The 14299-nt window shown below is 26.4% G+C and overlaps 1 protein-coding gene across 3 annotated transcripts; it reads right to left on the bottom strand.

Annotated features, from left to right (window-relative positions):
• Positions 1-182: 182 nt before the first annotated feature.
• On the bottom strand, positions 183-13984 carry d4 (double PHD fingers d4). 3 transcript variants are annotated; one of them, XM_015510375.2, is made up of 11 exons: positions 13517-13984; positions 10891-11000; positions 10570-10758; positions 10299-10480; positions 10019-10195; positions 7932-8016; positions 6960-7196; positions 1125-1327; positions 921-1062; positions 750-862; positions 183-683 (listed from the first exon to the last, which is right to left on the bottom strand). In XM_015510375.2, exons 1-11 carry the CDS (start codon positions 13561-13563, stop codon positions 555-557), a joined length of 1614 nt encoding a protein of 537 aa, XP_015365861.1. In that variant the 5' UTR covers positions 13564-13984; the 3' UTR covers positions 183-554. The 3 variants fall into 3 exon arrangements, with proteins under 3 accessions (XP_015365861.1, XP_015365862.1, XP_015365863.1); XM_015510376.2 differs by having other exon boundaries at positions 7008-7196; positions 13517-13983; XM_015510377.2 differs by lacking the exon at positions 6960-7196 and having other exon boundaries at positions 13517-13982.
• Positions 13985-14299: the final 315 nt, after the last annotated feature.

Raw genomic sequence — 14299 nt, 5'->3', positions numbered from 1 at the left:
TGTTTGCCTTTAATTATTTATAATTCAAGATCATTAGTTTACCTATACACAATGAAACAATTTGAAATAGAGGCTTTGTATTTTGTGTCTAATTTTTAATCACAAACAGGAAAAACAACCATATCAATTATTTTTTATAGTTGAATACTACTAAAAATAATAATAATAATAATACTAATAAATGAACTGTAGAAACAAATAAATTTAATCATTCAATATCGAAAAAAATCACTTATCATAGTCAATCACACACAATAGTTTAAAAAAAGTAAAAATAATAATAATAGATTCAAAACAAATTAATGGGAATTATAATTAGAACTAATTTATGTAGGCCAAATTTGGCAATTATAAAATTATAAAAATAGTATGATTACAAAAAAAAAAAAAAAACTTAAATTATATAATACTGATTGACCATAAATATCTAGTGATCAGTGGTTGAACTCAATTATATTTTGTAAACACTCCTTATAGAATATAATTTTCCAAGATGGCATTTATACAGCCCAAAGGTTGATAAGTTGAAAAAAAAATTCTTTTTAGGATAGGCATTATTTTGAGTGGAATTCTTTAATGCATAATTTACAACTCCAGCAACCTTCTGGTGGTGATGTAAGTGGTGGTGTTAAGCAATACACATGATAACCACGGTCACAATCATCACAAAACAAAAGTTGATCCTATAATGATCAAAATAAAATTATAGCTCATTCAGTATCTTATAAGTATAAAAATATTATTATTACATCATTATCTGATGTTCCACAAATTGAACAACATTTGCATTCGATGCACTGCCAGCGATATTTTCCAACAGAAATAATCATATTTGCGGTAAATTGCAGACATGTTGGATGGCCTATAAAACATAAGTAAGTTAAGTATATTTAACAAAATAAGAAACAAAAAACATCTACCTGAACGCCCACAGTCTGAACAAGAAATCAATATTTCTGGTTGACCAGATTTATTAGATACTTCATCGCCCAAACAAAAGTCACAATAAGGTGATGGATTTGCAGATTTGTTATTGCCTCCAGATTTTGTTTTAGTATATCCCTAGAATCGAAGAATGATTACAATACTAACATACATTTAAATAATTTAGCACAAATTATTACTTCTCTTGAAACTGCTTTGTTATGTGACGTTTTTGTTGGAGTAGCAGTAGATGGAAAAGTTGAACTAGTGGTGCTGGAAGCCGCTTCATTTGGATTCAATGTCACCAGTGGAGAATTGTTTTGATTGTTTGACATCCTAGCAGAAACCCGTTTTGAGTGCGGAGCAGGAGATGCCACGGGTGTATTGTTGCTGCCCGAAGAACCTGAAACATATCACCATTGATTCGGTCCAATTGTACCTTGACCAAACCATGCATTTGGGTCTACAAATCACAATGCATACTTCAAACAGTCTTGTAGTAGGGAAGTAATTATTCCCAGAGGTGTGATGCACTGCAACTTGCACAGTAAACTTTATTCCCTACTCTTATAATTTATTATTATTTATATAAAAATAATAATATAATATAATAATAATAATAACAATAATAATAATAACAAATTCTATAACTAAATAAAACCAGCTGAAAAACTTAACTATACTAAATATAACTACCAAAAATAAATATTAAGCTATTTTATCTTCTTTTTCTGTCATCAATCAACATTTTATTTTTATATTTATACATATTAGACATACACAATTGATGTAGCAATGAAAATATAATATTAAAAAATTTCAATAGGGATTTTTAAAGTTTCAATACTATGATTGAAAGTGTAATAACTTCAATTTATTACAAATTTATATTTCCATTAAAATAAAACATTATATTACTAATTTATTGTAATAGTACAATAACAAATAATTACGGAATAATTCTAAAAATAACATATTTAGATATTTTAGGAAGAAAGAAAAGGATTACTATAAAAAAGAAAACAATAATTATTTATAACTTTATGGTTTATTTAGATTAAACAATTTGTTATACATAACCCAAAATATGTCCATAGTACAGAGCACCCCTGCCTTAATGAATTATGGACTTAAAATAGTTTAGAGTTTCATTCGGAACTGAACACAAAGGGACAATTTCCAATTTTAAGACAACTATATAATATATGACATGATAATAAATTTAGTTATTTATTTTAACTAAAAAAGATATGTGTTTGAAATATTTACTATGCATGTACTATGCTATACATGTTTGAATATATTATTTAAAATAAAGTAAAAATTAAAATCAGAGTTATTGTCTACAATGAGCCATCTTAAAAATGGATTTTGTTCATAACTCAAATATTGTTTACTTATTTAAAAATATTTGATGATTAATTCATATTCATTGCTCATAAAATACTAAATTTACTCAAAATTAACCACTACCAGGTACGCAGACAATTGTGTTAAAAACAAATAAACATAATATTATGTTTATATATATTAAGTATATATGAACATATTTATGGTATTAATTAGTGTTGTAGCATTTGAATGATAATAACAAAATTGAAATATGACAAATTTAATTATATATTATAAATATAAAACTGATTAATCAATGTTTATAAATTACAAACATTTGCCTATTTTAAAATAATTGATTGACTTTTTTTCATAAAAAATAGGCGATATAAAGCTACTCATGAAAATAAAAGGTGACCAATTAATAAAAATACAATTTATAATATTAATTTGATGCACATGTCAGGCAAATTATATTTGAGTAAATAGAATATTAATTGTTAATACATATTTTTACTATATAAATTGTAAATATTATCAAAATGTATGCAAAAATAGGTCCCATTTCAACATCTGTATTACCAACAGATAAAGTACGTGAAAAATTTAAATTGTAATGATTTGGACTGATGTGAATGATACTTTAAAAAATATATACCTTAGATATTTTATAGGTAATAATTTTAATTCATCATTTAGATTCGATCAATTATAAATTAATTTGAAAAAGTTGTACTATAAATAATTCAATATGTAAATATAAATTTGAAAAATTATTAAAACAAAAACAAATAAAATTGTAAAAAATAGACTAGAGAAAATAATTATTAAAATAAATAATAAATAATGCATTTAATGGATATAAAATGTACTTATGTTTTAATTTATAATTTAAAAGAAAATTGTCATATAAATAAATTCGTTTAAAAAAGAAACTTGTGTTTAACACATTTGAATGCATCTTTTAAAAAATTAAACTCACATTTGTTTACTTAAATTTGTATTAAGTTGTTTGAAGATGTTTATAAATAAACAATAATTAAGATGTATAGATTTTATTGCTCGAATTCCATTTTTTTTTTTTAAATAAAATATAATACTAGAATTATAGTATATATATATCAAATTTAAGCGGTTTCAAGTTGAACCGATAAAAGATTCAAAGAATTCAAGTATAATGTAACAAAATAAAATAAAAAATTCCGGTACTATATAAATAATATAATATACTTTATAACATTTTAACTCTTATGAAAAACTATGCATCTCAAATGCTCTAACGACGATAACATTTGTAATCAAAGAACTCACTATATTCTTTTCTAACTCGCCAATGAATAATAAATAGATGTTTCTTAATAATACTATAAATTGAAAAATAAACAAATAAGTCAACTGCCTAGTTAAATGATTGGTGTAGTTATAAAATATCACAATAATTTTTTTTTAGAATTTACATCATTAAAAATTACATAATTATCTATATATTATAATAAATTAAAATTCATATATGACTGTACATTGGAGGGAAGCTCATGATTTGTCCCAGATTATATGTGTAATACTGAATTTAAAATGTGCTACATATTAAATATTTGTATGCTGGTTTAACATATTTCATAATAAGGCAATAATTACTTAGTAGTACACATGGAAATATTTATACAAAAAATCTATACTAAGTGATTTAATTCAGTACAATATAGGGTTAAAATTCACTAATATAAGTAGGAATGTCTGATGTCCACAAATAATAATAAAAAAAAAAACATTTAATTTTAACAAAATAAAACAAATTATAGCTATCAGAGTATTCTATGCTATTGTGATGTTATTATTTTGGTTTAAGGACCGTGGTTATGTCACTGCCACCAGCATTATTATAATGATAATGTTGCCATAAATTGATGTACACAAGGTATGGCCCAGACCTTCACCACTAAACCCTTAAATAATATTTTCTGTCATTTGGGACGTCTGCCACCTCCATCTTATCCTTCAAACAAAAACAAACAAAAAGAGGGGCTTATTTTATTTTTATTTCTTGAAAATTAATAATGAAATATATGTTTTTGTTTAACGTCACATTCAAGCGCATATGCACTCGCCACACATGCATACACAGAGCTGGGACAAATCATGATTTAAATTTGAAAACAATTTGTATTAATAAGACAAACAAACCAATCATCAACGGACAACGAAATATTCTGATTAAAATAGTGAGTTAAATCCTAAATCAATTTGTATTCATTACCAATGGTTATCAGAGTTGCTGGTAAAGCATTGTCGTTTTAAAGGTCGATAACTTTTCAAAATGTTGTTGGTTCGAAGAGACGGAGCTTAAAATCACAATCCCTTAATCCATATAATCAAAAAGGCTTCAATATAACATGTCCAATTAACACTTACATTAAAGTCTTTTTGATTTAAATTCATGCCCAGCTCTGCATATAAATGAGAGGTACAGGGAAAACATCCCATATTTATAAGATATTGAATTAAACTTTTGAAAAACTATTAAAATTTTCCTAACATATTATTAAATTAATCAAATAACTTTCAAGTTATAGAAGAATAAAATAATATGGTTATTGGAAATTTTACAATGATGGCTATTACTAAATATTTTGCATAAACACAATATACGAATTAATGATATTTTATGTTCAGCATGAATATAACTAGTTTCCATGTACCCCTCATAATATGTATACTGTTGATTATGTTGTTAATAAGCACAAATTACAACATAAATTACATAGTACAAACTACATAGAAAAATTAAATTCTAGTGCTAAACTTTTAGGTTTATGGCATAAAACGACTAACGCTTACCAAATTTAAATTACATTGTTGCTGAGTATGATTATATTAATTGCCTTAGATTTAATTTAACACATATTATAAATACCAATAATAGTTTATGAATCAAGTGTTTGGATAATACAATATTTATAAACATATAATAGTCATATCATAATATAATACAACAAAAAATAAATTTAAAAGCAAATTTTAATTGATTTTGTAGGACTGTAAAGCCAAACAATTTTTTTTTTTTTTTTAAATTAGGTGGTATTATTATGGAATTCAAAATGATTGTTTACCATATAGTTCAGGTAACATAAGTACCAATTTAACTTTTTTACGTTCTTTTAAATTAAAATAAGGAAAAACTGAATATTATTTTAAAATTAAAAATAAAAGTTTAAGCAATTAAACATTTTAAATAAGTAAGTATATAGTTTAATGCATAAAATAGCATTCACATGCAGTAAATTCTCTAGGTGGTATTTAATTTATAAATACTAAATTGATTAAGAATCAACAAAATCCAACTTCAAATTTATGGCCTTAGCTTACTTCACACTACTAATAAAAATGCAACACTGTTATAATAATGCTTAAGAAGTCTATAATCATGGTAAGCAAAACTTTTTATAATTTACTAAATACATATTTAATAGAAAATATTGTGACACTCATAAGGGCTAATCACATAAAACAAGTATTGGGCTATGATCTATACTCAGATTGCATAACATAAACAATACGAATAGAAAGGAAACCCACTGGTAAACAACTAAGAGAGTTATTGCATGCAAAGCAAAAAGCATAATTAAACTTTTAAATTTTAAATTTTTGAAAATAAATGTTGGTAAATAAAAAATTAAGTGAAAATTATAGATTATAATTATAATTTAGAAGTATAAGAAAAAACTAATAATACATTTAAGACTTCAAGATTCTATGATGAACAGGATATAGGTATTGAAATTGAAATTTGAATATGATGTTTTTTTTTTATCCATTGAACATTAATTTTTAATATACCTTTTAGAAATTATGTAAAAGTAAGTGCAAAAAGTAAAATCTTAAGAAAGCATATTAAAAAAGAAAACCCGAAATATTTAATATCCTATTATCACAAAATATAAGTTATATAAGATTTCAAAATACCTTGGAAAAAAATTAATTAATTTAATTAAAGACTTATGTTAAAGCAAAATATGATTATAAATTAATCAAAACATTTCTTAAATAAGGTCCAGAATTAATGAAAATTTACCAATTTATTGTTACAAGCATCATTGAATAGCTTTTTTTTTTTAAATTGTATTTATACATAACTTATTCAATAACTTTAATAACTTATTCAATAACTTTAATAGTCACTTCAAACATTAAAAATATTTCAATGATAATAAATTATGTTAACAACCTATTTAGACTTAAAAATTTGAATATTATCTATCACAATAACAAAATAAAATACTTTTTAAACCATTTAAAAACTTGTTTTGCAAAATAATATCAAATTTGTCAAATTTGAATATACCACTTTTTTTATCCAATCTATAAATTTATCATTAATCATATAATTTGATTGGTTAAAGCTACGACCTACCTAACCTAGGAAAAATTTGAGGTAAACATTGTGTTACTGTTTTCTGTAAGGTGTAACATAATCAAATGTTTATGACAATTTTAGAAGCATATTTCAGACAAACGTATCCTAAAAATGAAATATTCTTAAAAAAATTCTAGTGCTTTAAATTAATTGATTTTATCAAATTTCAATATCAAAAATTATGAATGTTTTTTTTTTTTAATAAACAAGAAAAATAGTATAACAAAAGCCAGAGCTATAGTGCGTGCAGCCAGAAGAATGTTTTTATTTTAAGCGATTTAGTGATTACCAGGGGAATTAAGGAAGGTGACATAACTGTCCTGGAATTTGCTCCAACCTGTTGTAGTTTGTTGTTGTTCAAATGGTTGAGACTGTTGTGTTTGTGGAGACACAGGGGTTGATACTAAACCACTCTCTTGGCTGGCCTCTTCATCTGCTACAGGTATATTGGCAGCAGGTTTTTCCTTGTGTGAATGAGTGTAATGATAAGTAAGACCAGGTCGAGTCTTGTAACGAGCTCCACATACTGAAACATTAGCATACGCTAACACCCTCATACAGCCGGAATAATGTTCACGACAAACAAAAACACTCAAACGCAAACAAGTTAAACTAGAATACTAACACGGTGTGACGACCGCAATACAAATTACAAAATCAAAAAAAAATAAGTAAATATAAAATAATATGACTTTAAAATAAATTAAGAAAAGCAATATTTTTTACATAAATAAAACACCATATTTAAGAAAAAAGAATTAACTGTTCATAAAAAAAATGTAACATTTCTAAAAAATATACCTAAATTCTTTTTTAAGCCCAAAATACTATTAAGAATAATGACTACCAAAATTTGTGTATGAATTTTTAGACCCTTATAGACTAATATTTAAGTTGTTTAAGTTAGAAATTTTAATAGTAATTCTTAATTTACAGTTACAATAAATTTAAATTCTAATTTTATTATACCTGCCTATAATAAATCTATGATATAGAGGAAACCGACATTAAATTATATTCATATGAATAATACCACCTCATTGTGCTTTGCTAACACAACATGCATTATGGTATAGTATATGCTAATTTAACATAATTGAAATAATTAGGATAAAATAAATGCAATATTTGATTGCAAGTTAATCTTTGGTTATGGTAAATTTGTGCACGACTATAAAAATGTTAAAACCACAATAGGTACATAAAAATGACTTAAATAGCATTAACCAAAATATAACACAAATGCAAAGTATGTACTCACGGTCGCATGCATACGGTTTATCGGGATCTTGAAGATCAATGAAACCACTCATTCCTTTTTTTCTTCCTCTTCCAGATGTTGAACCCTTCATATTAACAATCAATTATAAAATATTAAAAATAGCACTTATTAACATTTGTATTAATTTCACAAACAAAACTAAAGCATTTATTAAGTCTTATTAATAAAAATGATAGAATATATACAAACATTTTTTTTTTTAATAAAGTGGTTTTCATTATAAAATTGATTTAATGTAATTGTATTGGAAATATATGCTAAATAATATTGGTATTATTTTAATTAGTATGACTTAAATAGTTAAATTTAGCAATTTTTTAATAGCTTAGGTGTTATGATAAATGTATGCATTTACATACAAATGCTCATACTAGTTGTAATAATAATAAAATTATTCTATTCAATTCAGAATGAGCCAAATTATGGACATAACTTACAATCAATTAATTTGGACTAAAATAAAAAATAACAAGCATGTATGGAAATATTAATAATATATTTGAAGTAGAATTTGTACATTGTAGTTCAACAAACAACCAAGCAGAAATATTCTGTTTAGAAGTTAAGACTTTTTCAACTTTATGGTCATCTAATGCTGATAATAATACGATTTGAAACAAGAGTACAACTATAAAATTAGCATTTGTGCAATATTTTATATACCACATAATTCATAGTATCATATAATATGATCTACAAAAAATTTAGAATGAACCACATATTATGCATTCGGTATTTAAATTGCTGCATTGGGTTTATACAATATAATATAATTTTGGTATTTTATAATGATTGATTTTATATTAATTTCAGTAGTATACACTCAAACTATAGTGTTATGGTCATTATAAAAAGGTAAGTTTTAAGAAAAATATTAGGGACAAATCACCAAATGTTTCATGGTTGTTTATTGGAGCAAAACATAAATTTATGTTTTTTTTTATTTATACGGATAGTGTTTAAGTGGATATTATTAAATATATAAGTAATATGATTTTAAATAACAATTTATAATAGATACCTATTTCGTTAAAAAAGTTTTTATTTAAATGATTCATAGTAATAATAACAATGTTAATATTTATAAGATATGGTTGATCACATTTTTATTTTTGATAGATCAAATGTTGCATAAATAACATGAAATAAAACACATAACTTAAGTAAGTTTAATGGATGAATAACAAACATATAAGATCAATGAATATCTAGAAATAAAAATAAGTTAGGGTAACAAAAAGCATGGAGAACTTTTGTACTTAAGTAATTTCAGATATTTATATATATATAATATAGGGTGATTTTTTTATCATGAACCACTCATTATTTCAAAAAGTATCGATGTTTTTGAAAATATTTTTTTACAAAGTTTTATGTTGTTAAAAAAACAACGTTTTTGTTAAAAAATTGTGTTTTTTTAAATATTTTTTATCCTTATAACTTTTTTAAGTTTTTTACTTTTTTTAATGACAACCTAGAGTTTTAATTTCATATTCCAAAGCAGAATATTTTTCTAAGTATTTTGATATGTAAAAATCGAATTTTGTACGAGTAGTTTATGAGTTATAAGTATTTTAAGTTTAGTCAAGCGGAGTAGTGGACAAACATTTTGCGGGGTAACCCCGTACCACTCCACTCAACCAATTTAAACTTTAAATACTTATAACTCATAAACTACTCGTCCAAAATTCGATTTTTACGTATCAAAATACTTTGAAAAATATTCTGCTTTGGAATATGAAATTAAAACTCTAGGTTGTCATTCAAAAAAGTAAAAAATTATAAGGATAAAAAATATTAAAAAACATAGTTTTTTAGTAAAAACGTTGTTTTTTTAACAACATGAAACTTTGTAAAAAAATATTTTCAAAAACATTGATACTTTTTGAAATAATGAATGGTTCATGATAAAAAAATTCACCCTGTATATATATTTAAATAACTTATTTACCACTACAAGAAGCTTAAAAAAAGGATTATTTTTATAAGTCTATCAAACAGTTATTTATCTTAAATATAATATTCCTATACTATTTATATTTACTTAATTATTAATTTTTACTTACTTTTGTACTGCGGCGACCACCACTTGTACTTTCATTATTTGTACTGTTACGACCAGGCTTCCCACCTTTTCGCCTTTTTCGTTTAGTATAACTCTCTTCATAATCATAATCTGAATCTGCATCAGGTTCTTCAAACCCTTCAATTTCTTGCATTTCAAATTCATCATAATACCATTCCTTAAACACAAAAAATACACAATATTTAATACACTTGATATAGGAAAATCTTATTTATTGGATATCGCTATCTATCAATGGGTAAAATATTTTTGATACTTACGGAAGATACTTTAGTGTTTGAACTGTTTTGGTTAGTCTGATCATCTTTAGATACTATAGTATTTGTTCCAAGGCTATCTTTGCTATCTTCATTGTTTGAAATTGCATTTTGACTGTCTCCAGTATGCAGATCAATGTTAAATGAATTAGTTCCATCCCCAGAATCACCGCCACTTGCTAAGCCTTAAAAATAAAATATTAAGGGTTTACTATATTATATATTATTTCACACATGACATTATTAATGCAGCTACCACTTCTTATAGACTAACCAGATTCTTTACGTCTTCCAGAATTGAATACAGACGAATTAACAGAGCTGCTATTGCAAGTATTTAACAAATATTGTCTTCTTTTCTTTTTCCACCTTTTGGAAGGATATGTATAAACTTGACCATTATTTAACCCAGGCATACGTTGTCTTTCCAGCATTAATAAACTTGAATGTGTTTGAGCTACGCCTATTAAATAGATATCACAATTATAATTAAAGATTAGATAAAAAATAGAAAATTTAAAAGAAATTTTAATAGAAAATTGATTTTACTAGCAAAATACTTAAAGAACCATATTATATATTATTTCATAAGTACCTGTTTGTGTATCCAAAAATGGCATTCTTAATCGCCGTTCTATACATAATCTTGTATTATAATTCACAGAATTTTCAACAGCTTCACGGTAAGATAAGTCATTGATAAAACTAAAAAAAGAAATAATATACTATATTAGAAACAATTTATTTTTATAAACATAGGTTGTCAAGAAAAAAAAATGTACGGTTAATTAAATTTGAGACACACTAACTATGGAAACCATACCATGGAAAAATATATATTTGTTACCTATATATACCTTATACCTTGTACCAAATAAGAGCGCACCAAATTTACTTAACAAAACCGGTTTTGCCTGTGGCCGCCTGGTGCGCTCTTATTTGGTACGGAGTATAGATCCTTATTAATTAATTTCTAGTTTTAGAAAAGTATCATTGGTACATATCTACCAACTATTAGTAACAAGGATAATTAATAAGGATTTTCATTAATGTTTAAATTAATCAAAAACAACATTTAGTAATGTAACAATTTTAATACATTCAAAAACCAAGAATTGCAATGGAAAACATCTAATAATAGGTAGGTATGTTAGTGAACATAAATTAAATATTAATTCATAATTATTAGCTTTATCAAGTAGATAGGTATAGTGAAGTAAACCTAATAATTAAAAATGGTCCAAAAAATCAAAATAATTCTATTTATTTTTGAACCTAATAAATGTCAAACAGTTAGGTACTTTGTCTTAAGATAAATATAAATAAAAGCATAGGTACTTATTTGTTATTAATTATTATCAATGTAGGTATGGATATATTATAATACATTACCTATGTGTATAATTATGGTCAGTGCCGGCCCAAGATACGGGTAAACCAGTCGGTTGCCCGGGACACTACTTTTTTAGGGGCACTTTCAATATACAAATATTTTATAAATTTTAGCGTAATATTTATTCAAATTGACAATAATATAGCTAAATGACTAAATTATCTATGACAGAATATTCTGTTATATATATTATTTTTTTTATAGATTTTACTCCACTTTCCAGTTTTTATTATATTACAAATAATTAAAAAATAATATACAATGATATAATATAGTCATTAACTCGAAAAAACCAAAAAAGGATGTGTTACAGCCAATACATTTATAAATTGTATCCAAATAAGTTTTGCAATCCTTTACTAATCCATAAATATAAGAATTTTAAAGAAAATATATAGTTAAGTATAAAAAGTATTAAATGTATTATGGATCATTTGATTAAGGGCGCCTTTCAAAAAATTGCCCGAGGTGTCAAAATACCTTGGGCCAGCCCTGATTATGGTATAGGCACTGAGTAATTTTCTTCTATTTGAGGAGCATGGACATATATATACATTTTAAAAATATATACCGTCAAAAAAAGGATGGACTTATATTATATAAACAGTGAAAACTCTTTCTATATACATTTTCCCCTGAATTCCTTCGTTTATGTTTCATTACCGTAAAATACCTTACATAAAATATGTGCTGCTATCTAAAATTTATAAGTCTTTGCTAAAAGTTGCACATGAAAAATAGAACTAACATATTATACGTCTTTGCTCATAATTTTCTTTCTAATTATCCATTCCTAAGCTGCTCCAAGAATCGCATTTACGTATTCCAAGGCTGCTTCTCAAAGGGTTAAGAGGAAGTTGTACCTACTATTGAAGCTTAAAGGTAAAAGCATTATTCTATGTTTTTACCTATAATTTTCAACTAATTCTTTCTCCAACATTAAAATTAACAATACAGAATTGGAACTGCTGAACATATATATTGGGATTTTATGTTTTAGTCAGACAGAGATAACAAATTTGGTTAAGGCATCCTTTTAATTTGATATCAAAGAACGTTACTATTTTGTTTCATATATTATAGTGGGACAATTTTACTCATACTGATTGTACCTATAAAATAGGTATGTTATAGAACCTCTATAATACCTATCACAAAATCGATTACATGCATAGACCTTATACTCGTATAAGGTCTATGATTACATGAGGCAAAAATCAGGGATAACACGAATGATCAAGGAGGCACACAAAAAATTAAAATATTTTTCATGGCATGCTCGAAATAAACAAAAAAACTCTTTTTTTGTATGTAGCATTCAAATTATTTGCCATTCCTGGGCTAAATAAATAAATAAATAATACCCAACTGATGAGTTTAGTGTCAATAAAGTGCATAGTTTAAATTCTATACTTATGAAATAGATATTACTAGGTATGTAAAATAAAACGAGAAATAAAAGTTGAGGTTCAACCAACTAACTCCTTCTACATTATATTTAGGTACCCTTAATTGAAAATTATTTTGTGTAGGTGAATAGAACTTTACTCGAAAATTTAAGTTATGAACTTAAGGTAATGTCTTTAATCAAACATAACTCATTGGTACACTTGAACAAAACTAGAACAGAGAATTTTTTAGCAACAGTAGTGATTAAAATAAGGCTAATACGGTAATATAAACAATACAGTGTACAGACGACAATCGACAACAATGAAACACTTGGATGGTTAACGTTTAGAACGTTTCGTACGGCAAAAACAGATTTCTTTAACTACTGTTAATAGAATTTAGAGTAAGATAGACTAGACAGAGCATGATTGTTTACCAGGAGACGCTTTTAACGAAATTGGGTTTGATCTCGACGGCTGCCATGGTGATGTTACGTCCGGAAGTGATGGCCACCGCCACGCGTTATGATAGCTGCATATGTGTTGACAGTAGCTGGTCCTTGTGTGAGGGTGATCAGTAAGGACCAAGTTGGACGATATTGACAATGGCGTGAGGTACAAAGGCTTACTCGCAAATGGGAAAAGAACGGCTACGTGTGTTTTGAACGTCCGGACGAGAGAAACAAAAACGCGACACAACAAGGGGAGGGGACAAGAACCAGAGTTCGTCAAACGCCGAGCGATGGCATATTGACTAATGGACGTTCAATAAAATATGCTGTGCGTACAATTCGGCGTTGGCATACGATGTTTAGGCATTAGGCCTAGGCGTAGGCTTCGTGTAAATCGATCGATTGTTGACAACGTCCGAGTCTGCGTATAACGCACTGCGTCGGCGTCGGCGTGTCCGCTGTGACGCAGCGTACCAACATGACGTACAGGACGCGACTCTTCATAACGAACGCACACAATGCGTAGTGCCTTGTGCGTGCGTGCAGCGATCTACCTCCAACGGCTCCAACGCTCACCAAGTCTGAAGTCACGTACCCATTTTTGTCACCGCACAATACGCACACCAATCATCGTCTCGTAGTCATTACCTCAATACCTCCTCACTCCTCAGTCCTGGAACCCTCGTAGTTTATACTGCACCACATGTTTTATATTACTTTTACAAGAAATAAACAATCTTTATCATTAATTATACTTGTCTACTTGAC

Source organism: Diuraphis noxia, unplaced genomic scaffold (genome assembly GCF_037042655.1).
Source record: "Diuraphis noxia isolate RWA-SAM2 unplaced genomic scaffold, SU_Dnox_SAM2 contig0001, whole genome shotgun sequence".
Classification (NCBI taxonomy): domain Eukaryota; kingdom Metazoa; phylum Arthropoda; class Insecta; order Hemiptera; family Aphididae; genus Diuraphis; species Diuraphis noxia.
This window is presented reverse-complemented; position numbering and strand designations above follow the sequence as displayed.